At 40.4% G+C, this 13,817-nt stretch overlaps 1 protein-coding gene across 5 annotated transcripts in view; it reads right to left on the bottom strand.

The window, feature by feature from the left end:
• KIF6 (kinesin family member 6) overlaps positions 1 to 13,817 on the bottom strand; it is a 369,273-nt gene that overhangs the window by 269,164 nt on the left and 86,292 nt on the right. For all 5 annotated transcript variants that reach the window (XM_053914011.1, XM_053914012.1, XM_053914009.1 and 2 more), the window contains one exon: positions 12,068 to 12,197. In XM_053914011.1, the coding sequence (XP_053769986.1) occupies positions 12,068 to 12,197 (130 nt within the window). The remainder of the gene's footprint in view (positions 1 to 12,067; positions 12,198 to 13,817) is intronic.

A 13,817-nucleotide genomic window follows, 5' to 3' on the forward strand; every position in this document is an offset into this window, starting at 1 on the left:
TCTTAGATAAGTGCCTTTAACATTACATATAATAAGGGCTTGGTGATGATGAACTCTTTAACTTGACCTTTTCTGGGAAGCACTTTATGTGCCCTTCCATTCTAAATGATAGCTTTGCTGGGTAGAGTAATCTTGGGTGTAGGTCCTTGACTTTCATAACTTTGAATACTTCTTTCCAGCCCCTTCTTGCCTGCAAGGTTTCTTTTGAGAAGTCAGCTGATAGTCTTATGGGAACTCCTTTGTAGGTAACTGTCTCCTTTTCTTTGCTGCTTTTAAGATTCTCTCCTTGTCTTTAATATTGGGTAATGTGATTATGATGTGCCTTACTGTGTGCTTCCTTGGGTCCAACTTCTTTGGGACTCTCTGAGCTTCCTGGACTTCCTGGAAGACTATTATCTTTGCCAGATTGGGGAAGTTCTCTTTCATTACTTTTCCAAATAAGTTTTCAACTCCTTGCTCTTCCTCTTCTCCATCTGACACTGTTATGATTCGGAACATTTAAAGTTGTCCAGGAATTTCCTAAGCCTCTCCTCCTTTCTTTAAATTTTTGTTTCTTCATTGTGTTCCAGGTGAATATTTATTTCTTCCTTCTATTCCAAATTGTTGATTGGAGTCCCGATTTCCTTCCCTTCACTGTTGGTTCCCTGTATATTTTTGCTTTATTTCACTTTGCATAGCCTTCACTTCTTCCTCTATTTTGCGACCATATTAACCATTTCTGTGAGCATCCTGATTACCCATGTTTTGAACTCTGCACCTGATAGCCTGGTGATCTCCTCATCCCTTAGTTCTGTTTCTGGAGTTTTGATCTGTTCTTTCACTTGGGCCAAATTTCTTTGTCTCAGTGCACCTATTATGTTGTGAGGGGCAGAGTCTTAGGTATTCAGCAGGATGGGGCAACCCACATCACTGGGCTGTGTTGCTGTAAGTGAGGGAGGAGTCAGAGGGGGAACAATGTCATTTGCTTGGCTCTTGCCCTGCTTTCAGCCACTTTCCCTGCTACCCACAAGCAAATTGGGCCCTTTCGGTGCTGATTCCAGGGTGGGTGGGTTTGTGTACATTCTAGGACCCTGTGGGTCTCTCAACAAACTTTCCTGTGAGGCTGGGAATTTCTCCCACTGCCATAACCCCCACAGGTATTTTACAACCAGAGGTCTTGAGGCTTTAGTTTCCTGCACTGGAACCTTGAGTTGTGCTGTCTGTCTTGCTCCCCAGTTGTTCCTCCCAGTTTATCTGAATATGAACATGGAAATGCCTGGTCTGCCAAACTGCTGACTCACCCACCCAGTCCTCTAGTGGCAGCTTTGCCAATCGTCCTCTCTGCCCCAGCTGCCCATCTCCATCCCTCCTACCAGTCTGGATGAATGTTTCTTCGTTAGCTCTTTGGTTGTCAGACTTCCATACAGTTCGATTTTCTGGCAGTTTTTTTTGTTTTTTGTCTTTAAATTTGTTGTTGTCCTTCTTTTGGTTGTGCAAAGAGGGAAAATGTATCTAACTGTGTCTCCATCCTGTCTGGAAGTCTCGTTTTTATATTTATTTAAAGTCACAGGTAAGACACTATCCATTTTGCCACACAAGATGCTTGCATATATTTTACCTGCTATTCAATACCTGTAAGTTGCTCTGAACTACATACTCTAAATGCCTAAATGTTTCCCTTGTTTTTAATTGTCTGCCCAAGAATTACAGCTAAAATTTGTCCTTAATGGCAAAAATTAACTCATTCCAATTGTCTGTTATATTCTACCTTATTTTAAATCAAGTTTACCTTTTTAAGAATTTATTATCTTTAACATTTTTGTCCAATTTATATGTTTTAGGGTGTGAGGGCGATCTGGCTGCAACATGTCACCTCACTGATCACCAGGGTTGATTCGGCTGATCTGGCTGGCTGGGCGGGTGACCCCTCCTCCCTCACAGATCCATGTGTGCTCACAGATCCATGTGTGCTCCTCCTGAAGCTGCGTGCTTGGTCAAAGAGGACGACCTTCCCAACTAGAGGAGAGGAACCATCTTCAGTTAAGGGTATATGAGTAGCTGCGCTCCCCTGCTAGAACTTCCAAACAAGCTCACAAGGTCCAGATTTATATGTTTTAATATTGTAAATTGCTTCAAACCCATTTGAAAAATAGATGAATATATAACATTAACATAAACATTGTTTTCTTACTAAAAAACCATGCTACATTTGAATTTTATGAAGAATAATGCAGTACTGTAGATGACACTTGCACATTATATTCATCAACATAGACCAAATTACACTGTGAACAATGTAATTTGCTTGGTAGCAAATTAACAAATAGCACCATAATCTCAGAGGCTTAAAATCACAAAGGTTTCTATCTTGCTCACATTACTTGTCCAAAATGGTTTAATGGCAGTTCTGCTCCATCTACTTGGCACTAAGTTAGCGAGGCTGGGGGAGGAGCTGCCAACTTGTGAGGCTACCATCTCAAAATAAAGCTCCAGGTTTTTCCACAAGAGGGGAAGAGATCAAGAATAGAACCTCAGGTCTCCAAAATATATAAAGAACTCACATGACTCCACTCCAGGAAGATGAACAATCCAATTAAAAAATGGGCAAAGGACCTGAACAGACACTTCTCCAAGGAGGACATACAGAGGGTCCAGAGATACATGAAAAGATGCTCAGCATCACTAGCCATCAGAGAGATGCAGATTAAAACCATAATGAGATATCACTTCTCACTGGTCAGAATGGCCATCATAACCAAATCAACAAATGACAAATGCTGATGAGGATGGAACCCTAGTGCACTGTTGGTGGGAATGCAGACTGGTGCAGCCCCTGTGGAAAACAGTACGGAATTTCCTCAAAAAACTAAAAATGGATCTGCCTTTTGACCTGGCAATCCCACTGCTTGGATTATACTGTAAGAATCCTAAAACACCAATTCAAAAGAGCCTGTGCATCCAAATGTTCATAGCAGCACAATTTACAATAGCCAAGGGCTGGAAGCAACTTTAGTGCCCATCAGTAAATGAGTGGATCAAGAAACTATGGTACATTTACACAATGGAATACTTGGCAGCAGAAAGAAAGAAGGAGCTCCTACCCTTTGCAACAGCATGGATGGAACTGGAGAGCATTATGCTAAGTGAAATAAGCCAGGTGGTGAAAGACAAGTACCATATGATCTCACCTATAAGTGGAACCTAATCAACAAAACAAACAAGAAAGCAAAATATAACCAGAGACATTGAAATAAAGAACAAATTGACAGTAACCAAAGGGGAGGGGGGGGAGGGAGGGGGTAATGAGGGAAAGAAGGGGAAGGGACGTCAAGGAACATCTATAAAGGACTCATGGACAATGCCAAAAAGGGGTAGGATGGAGGGTGGGAGGTGCGGGTGGGTGGGACGGGGGAAAGTGGTGGCAGGAAATGCAGACAACGGTACTTGAACAACAATAAAAAAAGCGTCAAAACAAAATCGCATCTCATGTTCATTCATACCTCATTGGCTAGAGCACGTCACATGAACTCTCTTCAAGGAAACATGTGCACTAGTAATCTTTACCATATCCATTATTTTAAAAATCCAAACAACACAAAAAGGGGCAAAAAGAAAGTACAAATCTCCCAATCAAAATAACAATGGTAAAGTTTGATAAAAATTGTTTAGACATTTCTTGATACATATATAGAAATAGAAAATCAGAATTTTATTACCAAAACAAAAGCATATTGTACATGTTTGAAATTATTAAATTAAATTTTATTTGAATTTAATAGAAAAAAAACAAACGAAGTAGGAGAAATTAGTGAGCTTTAAATAACTGTTTTTGTCCCCCATGGCTACACTAGACAAAGAGCATGTGTGAATGACCCGTGGACACGATAATAGTACGGGAGTTGACTGTGGGAGTAGGGGCGGGGATGAGCGGAGGAGGGCAAGGGGGGAAATTGGGACAACTCTAGTAGAATACCAATAAAAAATGATTTGAAAAGATACGTGTATCTTTTTTCTAACAGCAGCTCTTTAGAGTTAAGAAATACTCATAGATGGACACCAGCAACAGTGCGGTGATTGCCAGGGGAGAGGCGGGGGAGGGTATGGGGGGGATAAATGGCGAGGACAGAGACTTGAATTGAGATGGTGAACACACAATCCAGTTACAGGTGATGTGTTATGGAATATGCACCTGAAAACTGTATAGTTTTGTTAACTGGTGTCTCCCCCAAGGAATTCAATTAAAAAATAAAATAAAAAGATAGTAAATTTTTTTTTAAAGAGAAATACTCATAGAAAACATTAAGGGACTTGGGTCATTATGTTGACATATAACATGTATACAGTATCTATTTCTTGCTTTGAAATATAAGAAAATTGGCTTACTTATAACACTACTTCATCCTCTCCTTTCTAACTCTAAATTTATGTTAGGTTTATTATTACTTGTACATTTTTAAGGTTTATAATAATCATATTACACAATTGTTCATTTTTATGTCTACATTAAAATAAATTCTGAAATTCTATGTTTCTCACAGATCCCACCAATCTGTCTCACCAACCCTTCTGTGATGTTTTTCAGTTCCTGGGCTCTTATTTTGTTTTACCTTTTAGTTGGCTAAACTGCATTGTCAAGCAATTTTTAAAAAGAATCCCTGAGTTCATTTTCTCTCTGAATTTTCACATGCTTAAGGATATTTGGTGGTTTTGCATTTTTAAGGAGAAATTGATAATTCTGCTGTGTAAAAAATTATAGGGACACAATATTTTGGCTTCGGAATTGGTTCCATTGTCTTCTGCCACTGCACGCTACTGTGGAGAAGTCTGAGAACAATTTCTTTCATTTTCGCTCACAGTTGGCTTGCATTTTCTGGCTTGATCTCTGTGAGGCTCTTTCTTCAGCTTTGGAATTTAATAAGTTCAATAGATTTTATCTTGAATTTCAGCTTTTTCAATTTTTTTTAAAGAGCAGTCCGCAGATGGGTTAGAAAATATTCAAATTAAGTTTGTGTCCAGAATACATTTAGTTTTAAAAACATTTTGATGGTATTGCATTTATTTTTTTTTATTGTTGTTCATTTACAGTTATCCGTGTCCAGAACACTTTTCCTATCGGCTATGCCCTTAGCCTTTACAGCACACACTTTCCTCAATTTTTGCACTAAGAGGTCCAGGAGGGTAAAACCTCTGAAGTCACAGACTCACTGAACCCAACTCACAAAGGCCATCTTTCTTAGCAATGAGCCCAGACCACTGACCACAAAAAAGGCCTGTCTTTAACGTTTCTTCTTTGGGTGCATCTTTTATGGTGTAGAATAAATGTCTGTGTAATACTGCTCTCCCCGTACTTGCCTATGTTCTTGGATATCATCACTCTAACCATAAGACCATCAGATTTGCACTTGAGAATTGTGACCCTTTCTTGAAGGGGAAACTGTATCCTCCCTGAGGCTGGAGAATATATGTGTTGGCTCTCAGCACCCTCCTTACCACAATTCAACTCTCATAGTATTTGCCAGGTTTTCGGATGGTTTGAGGTTATGGCTATTTTCTCGTTTCACTGAAGATAGCTTTTATTCCCCCTCTATTCTTCACATTTTGTTGCTGTTGTTCGTGAATTTCGATGACACGGAGTAAAACTTACTTTCTTCTACTATGTTTAATTACAAATGAAAATTTTAAAAATCGAAAGAAACCCTAGAGCCAAATTTTTACAGCCGAGAAGATTATGTTTCTCTGATCGTGCATGTAGGGCAGGTACATTGTAACAACCCCATGACGGCACCATACCACTTCACGTATTTTCATAAATGTTTTAGGTCTCAAAACTCACGGTTCGCACAGCACCACAAATCAGATTAGATGAGAGCAGAGGGAAAACTATGTCACAACACAGAATCACTATTTTAAAATGTATATTCCTCATTTTTAATAAAGAAGAAGGAGAAACGCCTGGACTACCGTATATGCTCAAAATTTAAGTTCTTTTTCCTCCTGGAGGAAATACGCCGTAGATAAGAAGAAGAGGTGATAATTGTTAACATGTCTTTTGCTAAGGTTTCTAGCACCATATTGGGACCTAATAATGAGATGATATTTGTATTATATATAACAAGAGCAGGGCCAATCATATTTATCCTGCTATGCATTTTGCTCTTCCCAGGCTTATAAATCTTAAAATAAACTTGGTAATTTATTTACAACTGATGTATCTTTCAGACAAAAATCTGTGAGTATGTGTTAGTCAATGTCCCTCTACTGGTGTAGTGGAGTATGATTCTGGAACATTAATTACGACCTGAATCCTCGTTTCCCACACACAAGAAGATTGTGGCTTAGTGTGGTTAACAAACACAACCTAATAGTGAAGATATTCTTTCCTTCCTGTGTTACCCTATGCCATTAGACAACACGTCCAGTGGCAGCCATTCCCGCGGCTGGCATAAACCTACTAACTCCACTCACATCCTGTCTCCCAACTGTGTTTACACACAACTCACTCCAAAAGTTTGACAATGAGCAAAGTCTGAGAGCTTATAATGCACATCAACGCAACTCAAATAAATCTAGTATGTTTTTTATTTTAAGAAAAGAATTAGGTAAAAAGACCTGAAATAGCTCCTGGAAAAATATTTTCTAAATCCCATAAACATTATTGGTAGGTTGATTACTTGGAAAATAAACTTTCTAAAAGGTCTGGAGTCTCACAATGTTTTTAAAGGTCAAAGTCATTTGTCATGTGCTCTGTAATCATACACTTTTGATTCTGATCCTGAAATATCGGGTCTTATCGCCTGAAATCATCAGATCTTCCTCTTCTATCAATTCAATAAAACAACTAATTAATGACTGACCACATTGCTGCCAGGTACTGAGAGAACAGAGATGAACCAGTTAAAAGTCTTGTCTTTAAAGAGTTGCTAGCTGAGAACTACAGGGTCTTTGCAAATGTTATTTAATTTCTTACTATAATCCTAGAAGGTAGATATTATTATGCCCATTTTACAGGTTAGAAAGTGCGATTAGGTTAGTTTAGACCAGTTAGTTTAGACCTACCCAAGGACATACACCTGGGAAGGGGAGGAGTGGGAGTAGAACAGAAAGTTTCTTGGAAGCTCGTGCCCTTCACCATGACCTGACAGGGATGTGCAGTGATGGTGAGGAAGGCACGGAGTGGACATCAGACTGGCTGGAGGAACTCACCCGATGGCTCAGGTGGGGCAGGAAGCCACGTGGGAAAAAAGCAAGACAACTACCAAGGGACCCTGGGCTTTCCCAACGTTGGCATAGAATATTCTTTTCTCACCAAAGTTCCCCTCCAAGCATTTGAATAGCAAGGGTTTCATACTATTAGATACAGCATATTATTGCTCCTGAATTAATCAAGGTCAAGACCCATGCCAGGTACCTTTCATATAAGGAATTATATCCTAGGTTATTTGGACACCATGTTAACTTGGTAGGGCTGCCATAACCAAATACACCAAACCGGGCGGCTTAAACAACTGAAATTTATCATCTCACAGTCTGAAGACTAGAGGCACAAAATGGAGGTGTTGGCAGGACTGGCTCCTCCTTCCGAGGACTGCGAGGAACTTTCTGTTCCAGGTTCTGTCCTCAGAGATGACCTCCTCATGTTCACATGGCATTCTCCCTGGGTAAGTGTCTATCTCTAAACTTCCCCACTTACTAAGGACACAAGCCATGTTGTTTAGAGCTCGCCCTAATGACCTCATTTTAACTCGATTACCTCTGTAAGACCCTATGTCTCAACAAGGTCATATTCTGAAGTACAGGGGTTAGGACTTCAGCACAGGAACTGGAGGCAGGGAGGAGAAGGCACAGTTTAGCCTTTAACAGACACTACAGTGAAGTTTCGGTGGGAAGGACCCAGGACACTATTCTCTTCCCCACGTCAGCTTATATAAGAGGCTCCTGTTAGTCTCACGATTCACTTTGAGCAACATTATCTCCTAAAAATGGGTATTTGAATGGCACTTTTACCAATGGAGGCTACTTCTAGAGGGAGGATTCAAAATGAACCTTGATGTTGTTCATTTAGAACAGTTTTGGGTTTTTTTTTCAAGGTTCAAGAAAAGTCTCCATGCTCCAGAAATTTCTGGTAAGATTTACTCAAACCTGAAGACGACCATCCCTTTCCATGGTGCAGGCCAAAATGGGAACAATGGGTGGTTGCAACTGGGTGTCAAATTTCAATTCAAAATAACAAAACACTTTCTAATAAGTGGAATCATTCGTCAGTGAACTATTGCATTTCTAAGCATGCTATCTGAAGCAGAAACCATAAAATACAAAGACTGATTTGACTATATAAAAAAAAACTAAAAAATTATATGATGGGAAAAGCACTGGCTAAACATATGAGAAAGACAAACGTTATCGTGTTCACTGTTCATGCATTCAATTATCCTCCGCGTCCCTGGCGTGCGTCAGGCCCCTTTTCTGGGAGCGGTGGTGGTGGGGTTTGCACGTGGAGGCAACAACACAACGAGCCCTCCCCTAACACTGCAAGTGAGAAGCAGATAGAAGACATGAACACACACAGAAATACAAACGGTAAATAAAGATGCAAAAGAATGTGGTAATCGAAAGCACAAACTAAAACAGTATTTTTTTTTTTTTTTTGCCTACCGAATTGGCAGAATTTTCAAACACAGTGGTGTTGGCAAGCGTGCAGAAAATAGACCTGCTCACACACTTTTCTGGGAGTGGGTTTCAACCAGCTTCTCAAGGGAAAAACCTAAATTGCCCCCAACTTTAGCCTGAGCACATTTAGATGCTAAAACGTACATTCCTGGGCTCGACTGCAGAGGTTCTGAATCCAGAGATCAGAAATCGGATCCCCCAAACTTTCTCTTTTGACTGCAACAGGGCATTCAATTGCAAGTTACCCTCCAGCCATACTTGGGGGCGATCGCCTAGATTACAGGCAGGATCAGCTCGAGGTCCCAGCTACAGAACTCTGCAGGGCCTGACAAGCAGATGAAGAATGTCTTGCTCAATTAGACTCAATTAATTCATAGAAACATTTAACTGTAAGACAAAAAGTATCAAGTAATACTTGCTACTGGGGGGTTTTGACACTGGGTCACCCGCAGGCCACCTTTTAATGTATTTATTCTCTTTGGCACAGCAATTCAACTTAAAAAAAATTTTTTTTTTACCCTAAGGATATAACCAGCTCTTATTCAAAACATTGGTAGGATTACAGAAATTATTCAAGAGTTCTGGATAAGCAAGAAGAAGACGAAGCTAAACTTGACGACTCTTCCTTAAGATGCTGGCTCTGAGGGAACGGGCAAGGAAAGAGCACTCCTCTCCCGTCCCACAGACTCGGGCTTTGTTTTGTAAGTGTTTTCTGGTTCCTATGGCAACTTCTGGATTTCTCTGTGTCAATTTTGAAAAAAAAAAATGTATAGTGTGTTCTTTTTATCCTGGTAAGCTTGCTCTGTGCTGACAAATTACATTCGGACAGCTAGGTTGTAATCTAAAACATGTTTTTTTTTTTTTAGGGACTCTGAATCATAAAGTATTTGCAGAGATTGACAGTTATTTTTCACTTGTATTTTTATGTATTAGCTTTCAATGAATTCAGGAGGCCAACCAAAGTGCTAAATACTCACTGTACTTTTCAAATGACTCAGAAATATTCCCCCACTTGAAAACTTGGACACAGGTCAGTTTGATTGCTGCGCGTGTGAAAGGCGGCGTAAGGACAGAACGTGAGCTTCTGAGCCTGTCAGACTCGGAGCTGAACCCTGGCTCTGCCACCGGCCAGTTGTGTGGTGTTGGACAAGTATTCCAGCACCTGGAGCCTCGGTTTCCCCTGTACACTAAGAATCAGAAGTAATATATACATATGTAGTGTCTACCACAGGGTCAGGTCCATTGAGGAGGTTCTCAGAGTAACACAGTAGCTATTATTCCCAAAGAAGATACAGAAGCGAGCGCACGAACATCCAAAACCTAATTAGATTTTGTTTCTAAAAATTAGGCTCTACACTGGAAAAATGAATTAATTGAAAAAAATGTACAGCAGCACTATTTGAATTGTAGTTCTACAGGTTTTAGGTTATTTATAATAATATCATTGGATACTCATCCGTAAGTAACAGGAAGAACAGTTGGGATTTTGTAAGGTGGTAGAACATGACAGGTAAGCTTGAACGAGGACATCCGAGGTCCTCAAAACTTTACAGTAGGTTGAGAAGGTGTAGTCAGCTGAAGTTAACAAACTAGATAGCAAGGGCCAAGCTTCTGGGCTAATGGCGGTCATGGTAAATAAGGGCCGAGCGCCCCCAGTAACTCACTACAGATGAGGGAATGTCATGGTGGGGACAAGGCCTAGATTTCCCTCAGGGTGAGTCACTTCTGGAGAAAGGTTAGCGCTGAGGCAGGAACGCGCTTCTCCTTTTTGTTTTCCAATAGCATTTATTCTCTTTTTCATATATCGCTGCTGGGCAGGATCCATTTATGTTCTGTACCTCCTGGTTTGCTGTTTATTACACTGTGTATGAAGGAACAGGACTTTTTAAAAAGATGTTATTTATTTATTTCTAGAGAGAGGGAAAGGGAGGGAGAAAGGAAAGGAGAGAAACATCACTTGGTTGCCTCTGTGACCTGATCCGGGACCAAACCCGCAAACCAGCCACGCACCCTGACCAGGAATCGAACCGGTGACTTTTTGCTTTGCAAGGTGATGCCCAACAAACTGAGCCACGCCGGTCAAGACAGGATCAGGATTTTTAAGGAGGCATGCTAAATCTTTCATCATTATACGCCTTAATTCTTAAACTGCCTTTATTCCTTAGCCTTCAATTGTTGTGACGAAGAGTATCGCAGACAACCACACGGGCAAAACGTTGAAGCAAAACACAAATGTGAATTTTTGTAAAGCAAGACGAGCTATTCTGAATTAAAAACTACGCAAAACTCTCCTGAAATGAAAACAAGAATTTGAGTCCTTAAGTCCATATTATACGTGGCACATAAGCGAAATTCATATGGGTGCAGTACCGTAAAAAACAAACTCCTACGGCCAACACAAGCAAGGGCCCAACACAAAAACAGGTATCAGCACTGTATTTCGGTATCTGAATTTGGTTTCCATTTATTTATCTTGTATCTGAGGTGCTGTGTCCCAGTGAGTGGAAATGGGGCAGGAAAAAAGTCAGTTCATAGACTTTCTCAGAATGCTTATCCTCCCAGCTTATTATCCTCACCTACCACTTGTTATCAGAGACAGACAATCTGGGGGCATGGTTTAAAAAGGAAGCTGCCGGGGCTAACAGTGAGCTGCGTGTTTGGGGAACTGTTCCCACGCCCCCGCAGCCACCCCCACCGCCCCGTCCCCGCAGCGTCACTGGATGAGAGCTTCCTGACCCTCCATCTCCAGTCAGTAACCGGTTGAGGTTAGGGTCCCCTGAGCCAGCGGGGTCAGTTCTGGCTCCTGCCTTGGGTTCCCAGATGAAACACAGGAGCCCAGTTTGATACAGGTGCCTAGCTTTGAATGTCAGATTGACAACAAATAGTGTAAGTATGTCCCAAACACTGCACCGAAACATCCTCATATTACACACTGCGGCGGTGTTCCCAGATCGGCCAATGACAGCGGCCAGTGCACAGGCAAGCACTTCCTGTGTCCCCTTCAGTGCTGCCCCTGCCTTCTAAATGACAATGCACTGACTGAGGGAAAACACACGGGTACGTAAACAAACGCCAGTACGTGGATAATCCGAGGTCAGGAAGAACGACTCTGTATTTTTAAATCTCAAAAATTATGCAAAAATTCCTATAATTAAGACACTTAATGAGCTGTCATTCATTAACTGCAAACCAATTTGTGTGAAATTGAAAAATAGAAATTTTTTGTCTAGATTTTAGAGTCTAGAGTCTCATTAACTAGCTGGCTGTCCTTGGGAAAGTAAGTCTCCTTGCTTCTCTGGATCTAGATTGCTAATATGTGACATGAGATTCAGGCGAGATCACGTCTAAGGTCGTTGCTGTCCCCCAGATTCTGTGATGTCTTATGATACGCGACAACCGCTTGCAGAGAAAAGTTGACTACCTCTGCAATCATTCTGTTGGTATCTCCTAAGAAAAGCAGATTCAGAGCTTCCTCCTCCGTGGTCGCCTGATGAAGAGACAGGTTTTTCAAGTGAATGTTCTGATCGGAGTCCTCCAATATTGACACTTTCCTAGGGAAATGGGAAAAAACAAAAAACAGGGTACTTTGAGAATGAAAACAACTTGTCTTTCTTATGAGTTTATTTTTTTAAAAAACTGTACAGTATGATGTCTTGAACTTACAAAATCAAGTAACCAACAAGAGAGCAGACACCGCTCGACTAGCGTCGCACACTGACATCACCTTCACAGGGCACCCGAGAGCTCTGGGGCTGCGAAGTGCATCACAAGCTCCTGATTTAAAGCCACCTGCCTTTGCAGTCAGCAGATCACTAAATCACCTTAAAATGCATCTTATTACCAAATTAAAAATGCAAATAGGTAACCCCCTGCCTACTTGGCCATATTGTCTTTTCTGTGTCGTAATTCAATTTCTTGCACAGGTAATGCACTAATTTTTTTTTTGCCTACTTTCCCCCTTTTGTTCAATTTCATATCAATTTCAATTTAACACGACATTTGAAATTGGTTAGCTTATCAATTTACACATGATGAAAATCAAAGGATCCGCCACCCCCCTAGGAGTCATTACGTGTCTAGTTTTCTTATCAACATGAGTAAAAAAGTTCTCAAGAAGTCTTATAAAAGCTTCAGTTTGTCATTATTATTTTTATGCCCATCATATATGTTTCTTGATCTTTTTTCTTTTATAATATGCCTTTTCCTTCCATTACATCCTTACAATTAAAGCCTTGGAGCTGGAATTGTGTTCATCTATCAAAACTGCCTTAATGGGCATCCTGGCGCCAATGCCATTCCCTCCCAGGTGAATCCTAACCCTGTTCCCAGAGCTGGCTTGTCCACACTCTCCTTAAAGTCCTTCCAGCACTTTTTGCAACTGAACACAACTTGGCCAAACTCATACTGTGCTTCAAAGGCCTGCAGATTCAAGCAATAAAGTTACTAGAGAGAGTTCCTCTTTGCCTCCTGAGTTTTGCCTTCCTGACTTAAGAATGGTTAGGAAAAGGAAATCTTATGATTTAAAAGTATTGCTAAAAAATACCTCCAGGTATAGGCACTTGCTTAACACATTTGAAATTGATGATAATAATTGACGATGATAATAATAAAGATTGGCATAATCTAGCGCTACGTGTCTAGACTATAGTTTGTAAATAAACATTTGTCACTTACCTATTAATAAGAACACACCTAGAATACCTTAAAAATTAAGATTTTGCAAATACCATAATTTTCCCTTCCCTTTTGTAAGGAAGTTATCTGGACTTTCATGTGTAATTTGAGGATACTTAAAACGCAAATCACAGGAAGAACATGTAGCTCCACCAGCACATCTGTGACCAATATGTCACTAATAATGGATTCCTTTGCCAAGTTTGAGACTCCTTTTTGTCCTTCAACAATACCAACTAAGAGGGAAAAAGATGTCTTTCCTTAATGAAAACAAGTGTATTTTATTTGTTTTTCAACAAGACTCATAAGTAAGCTTATTAAAAATGCTAAAGAGTTCAAAAATGCTTAGAAAACATGAAGGCATTTTTAACTGAAATGGAAGAATTGTGTTCTATTTTTAGAAACCTCCTTTATTCCTTAAACTTTATTTCCACACTGATCCTTCTGAAGTGCTTAAGGAGATGTAGCTAAATTCGACCTCTAGGGACACAGAAGTT

The sequence above is a fragment of the Desmodus rotundus genome, chromosome 11 (assembly GCF_022682495.2).
Source record: "Desmodus rotundus isolate HL8 chromosome 11, HLdesRot8A.1, whole genome shotgun sequence".
Lineage (NCBI taxonomy): Eukaryota > Metazoa > Chordata > Mammalia > Chiroptera > Phyllostomidae > Desmodus > Desmodus rotundus.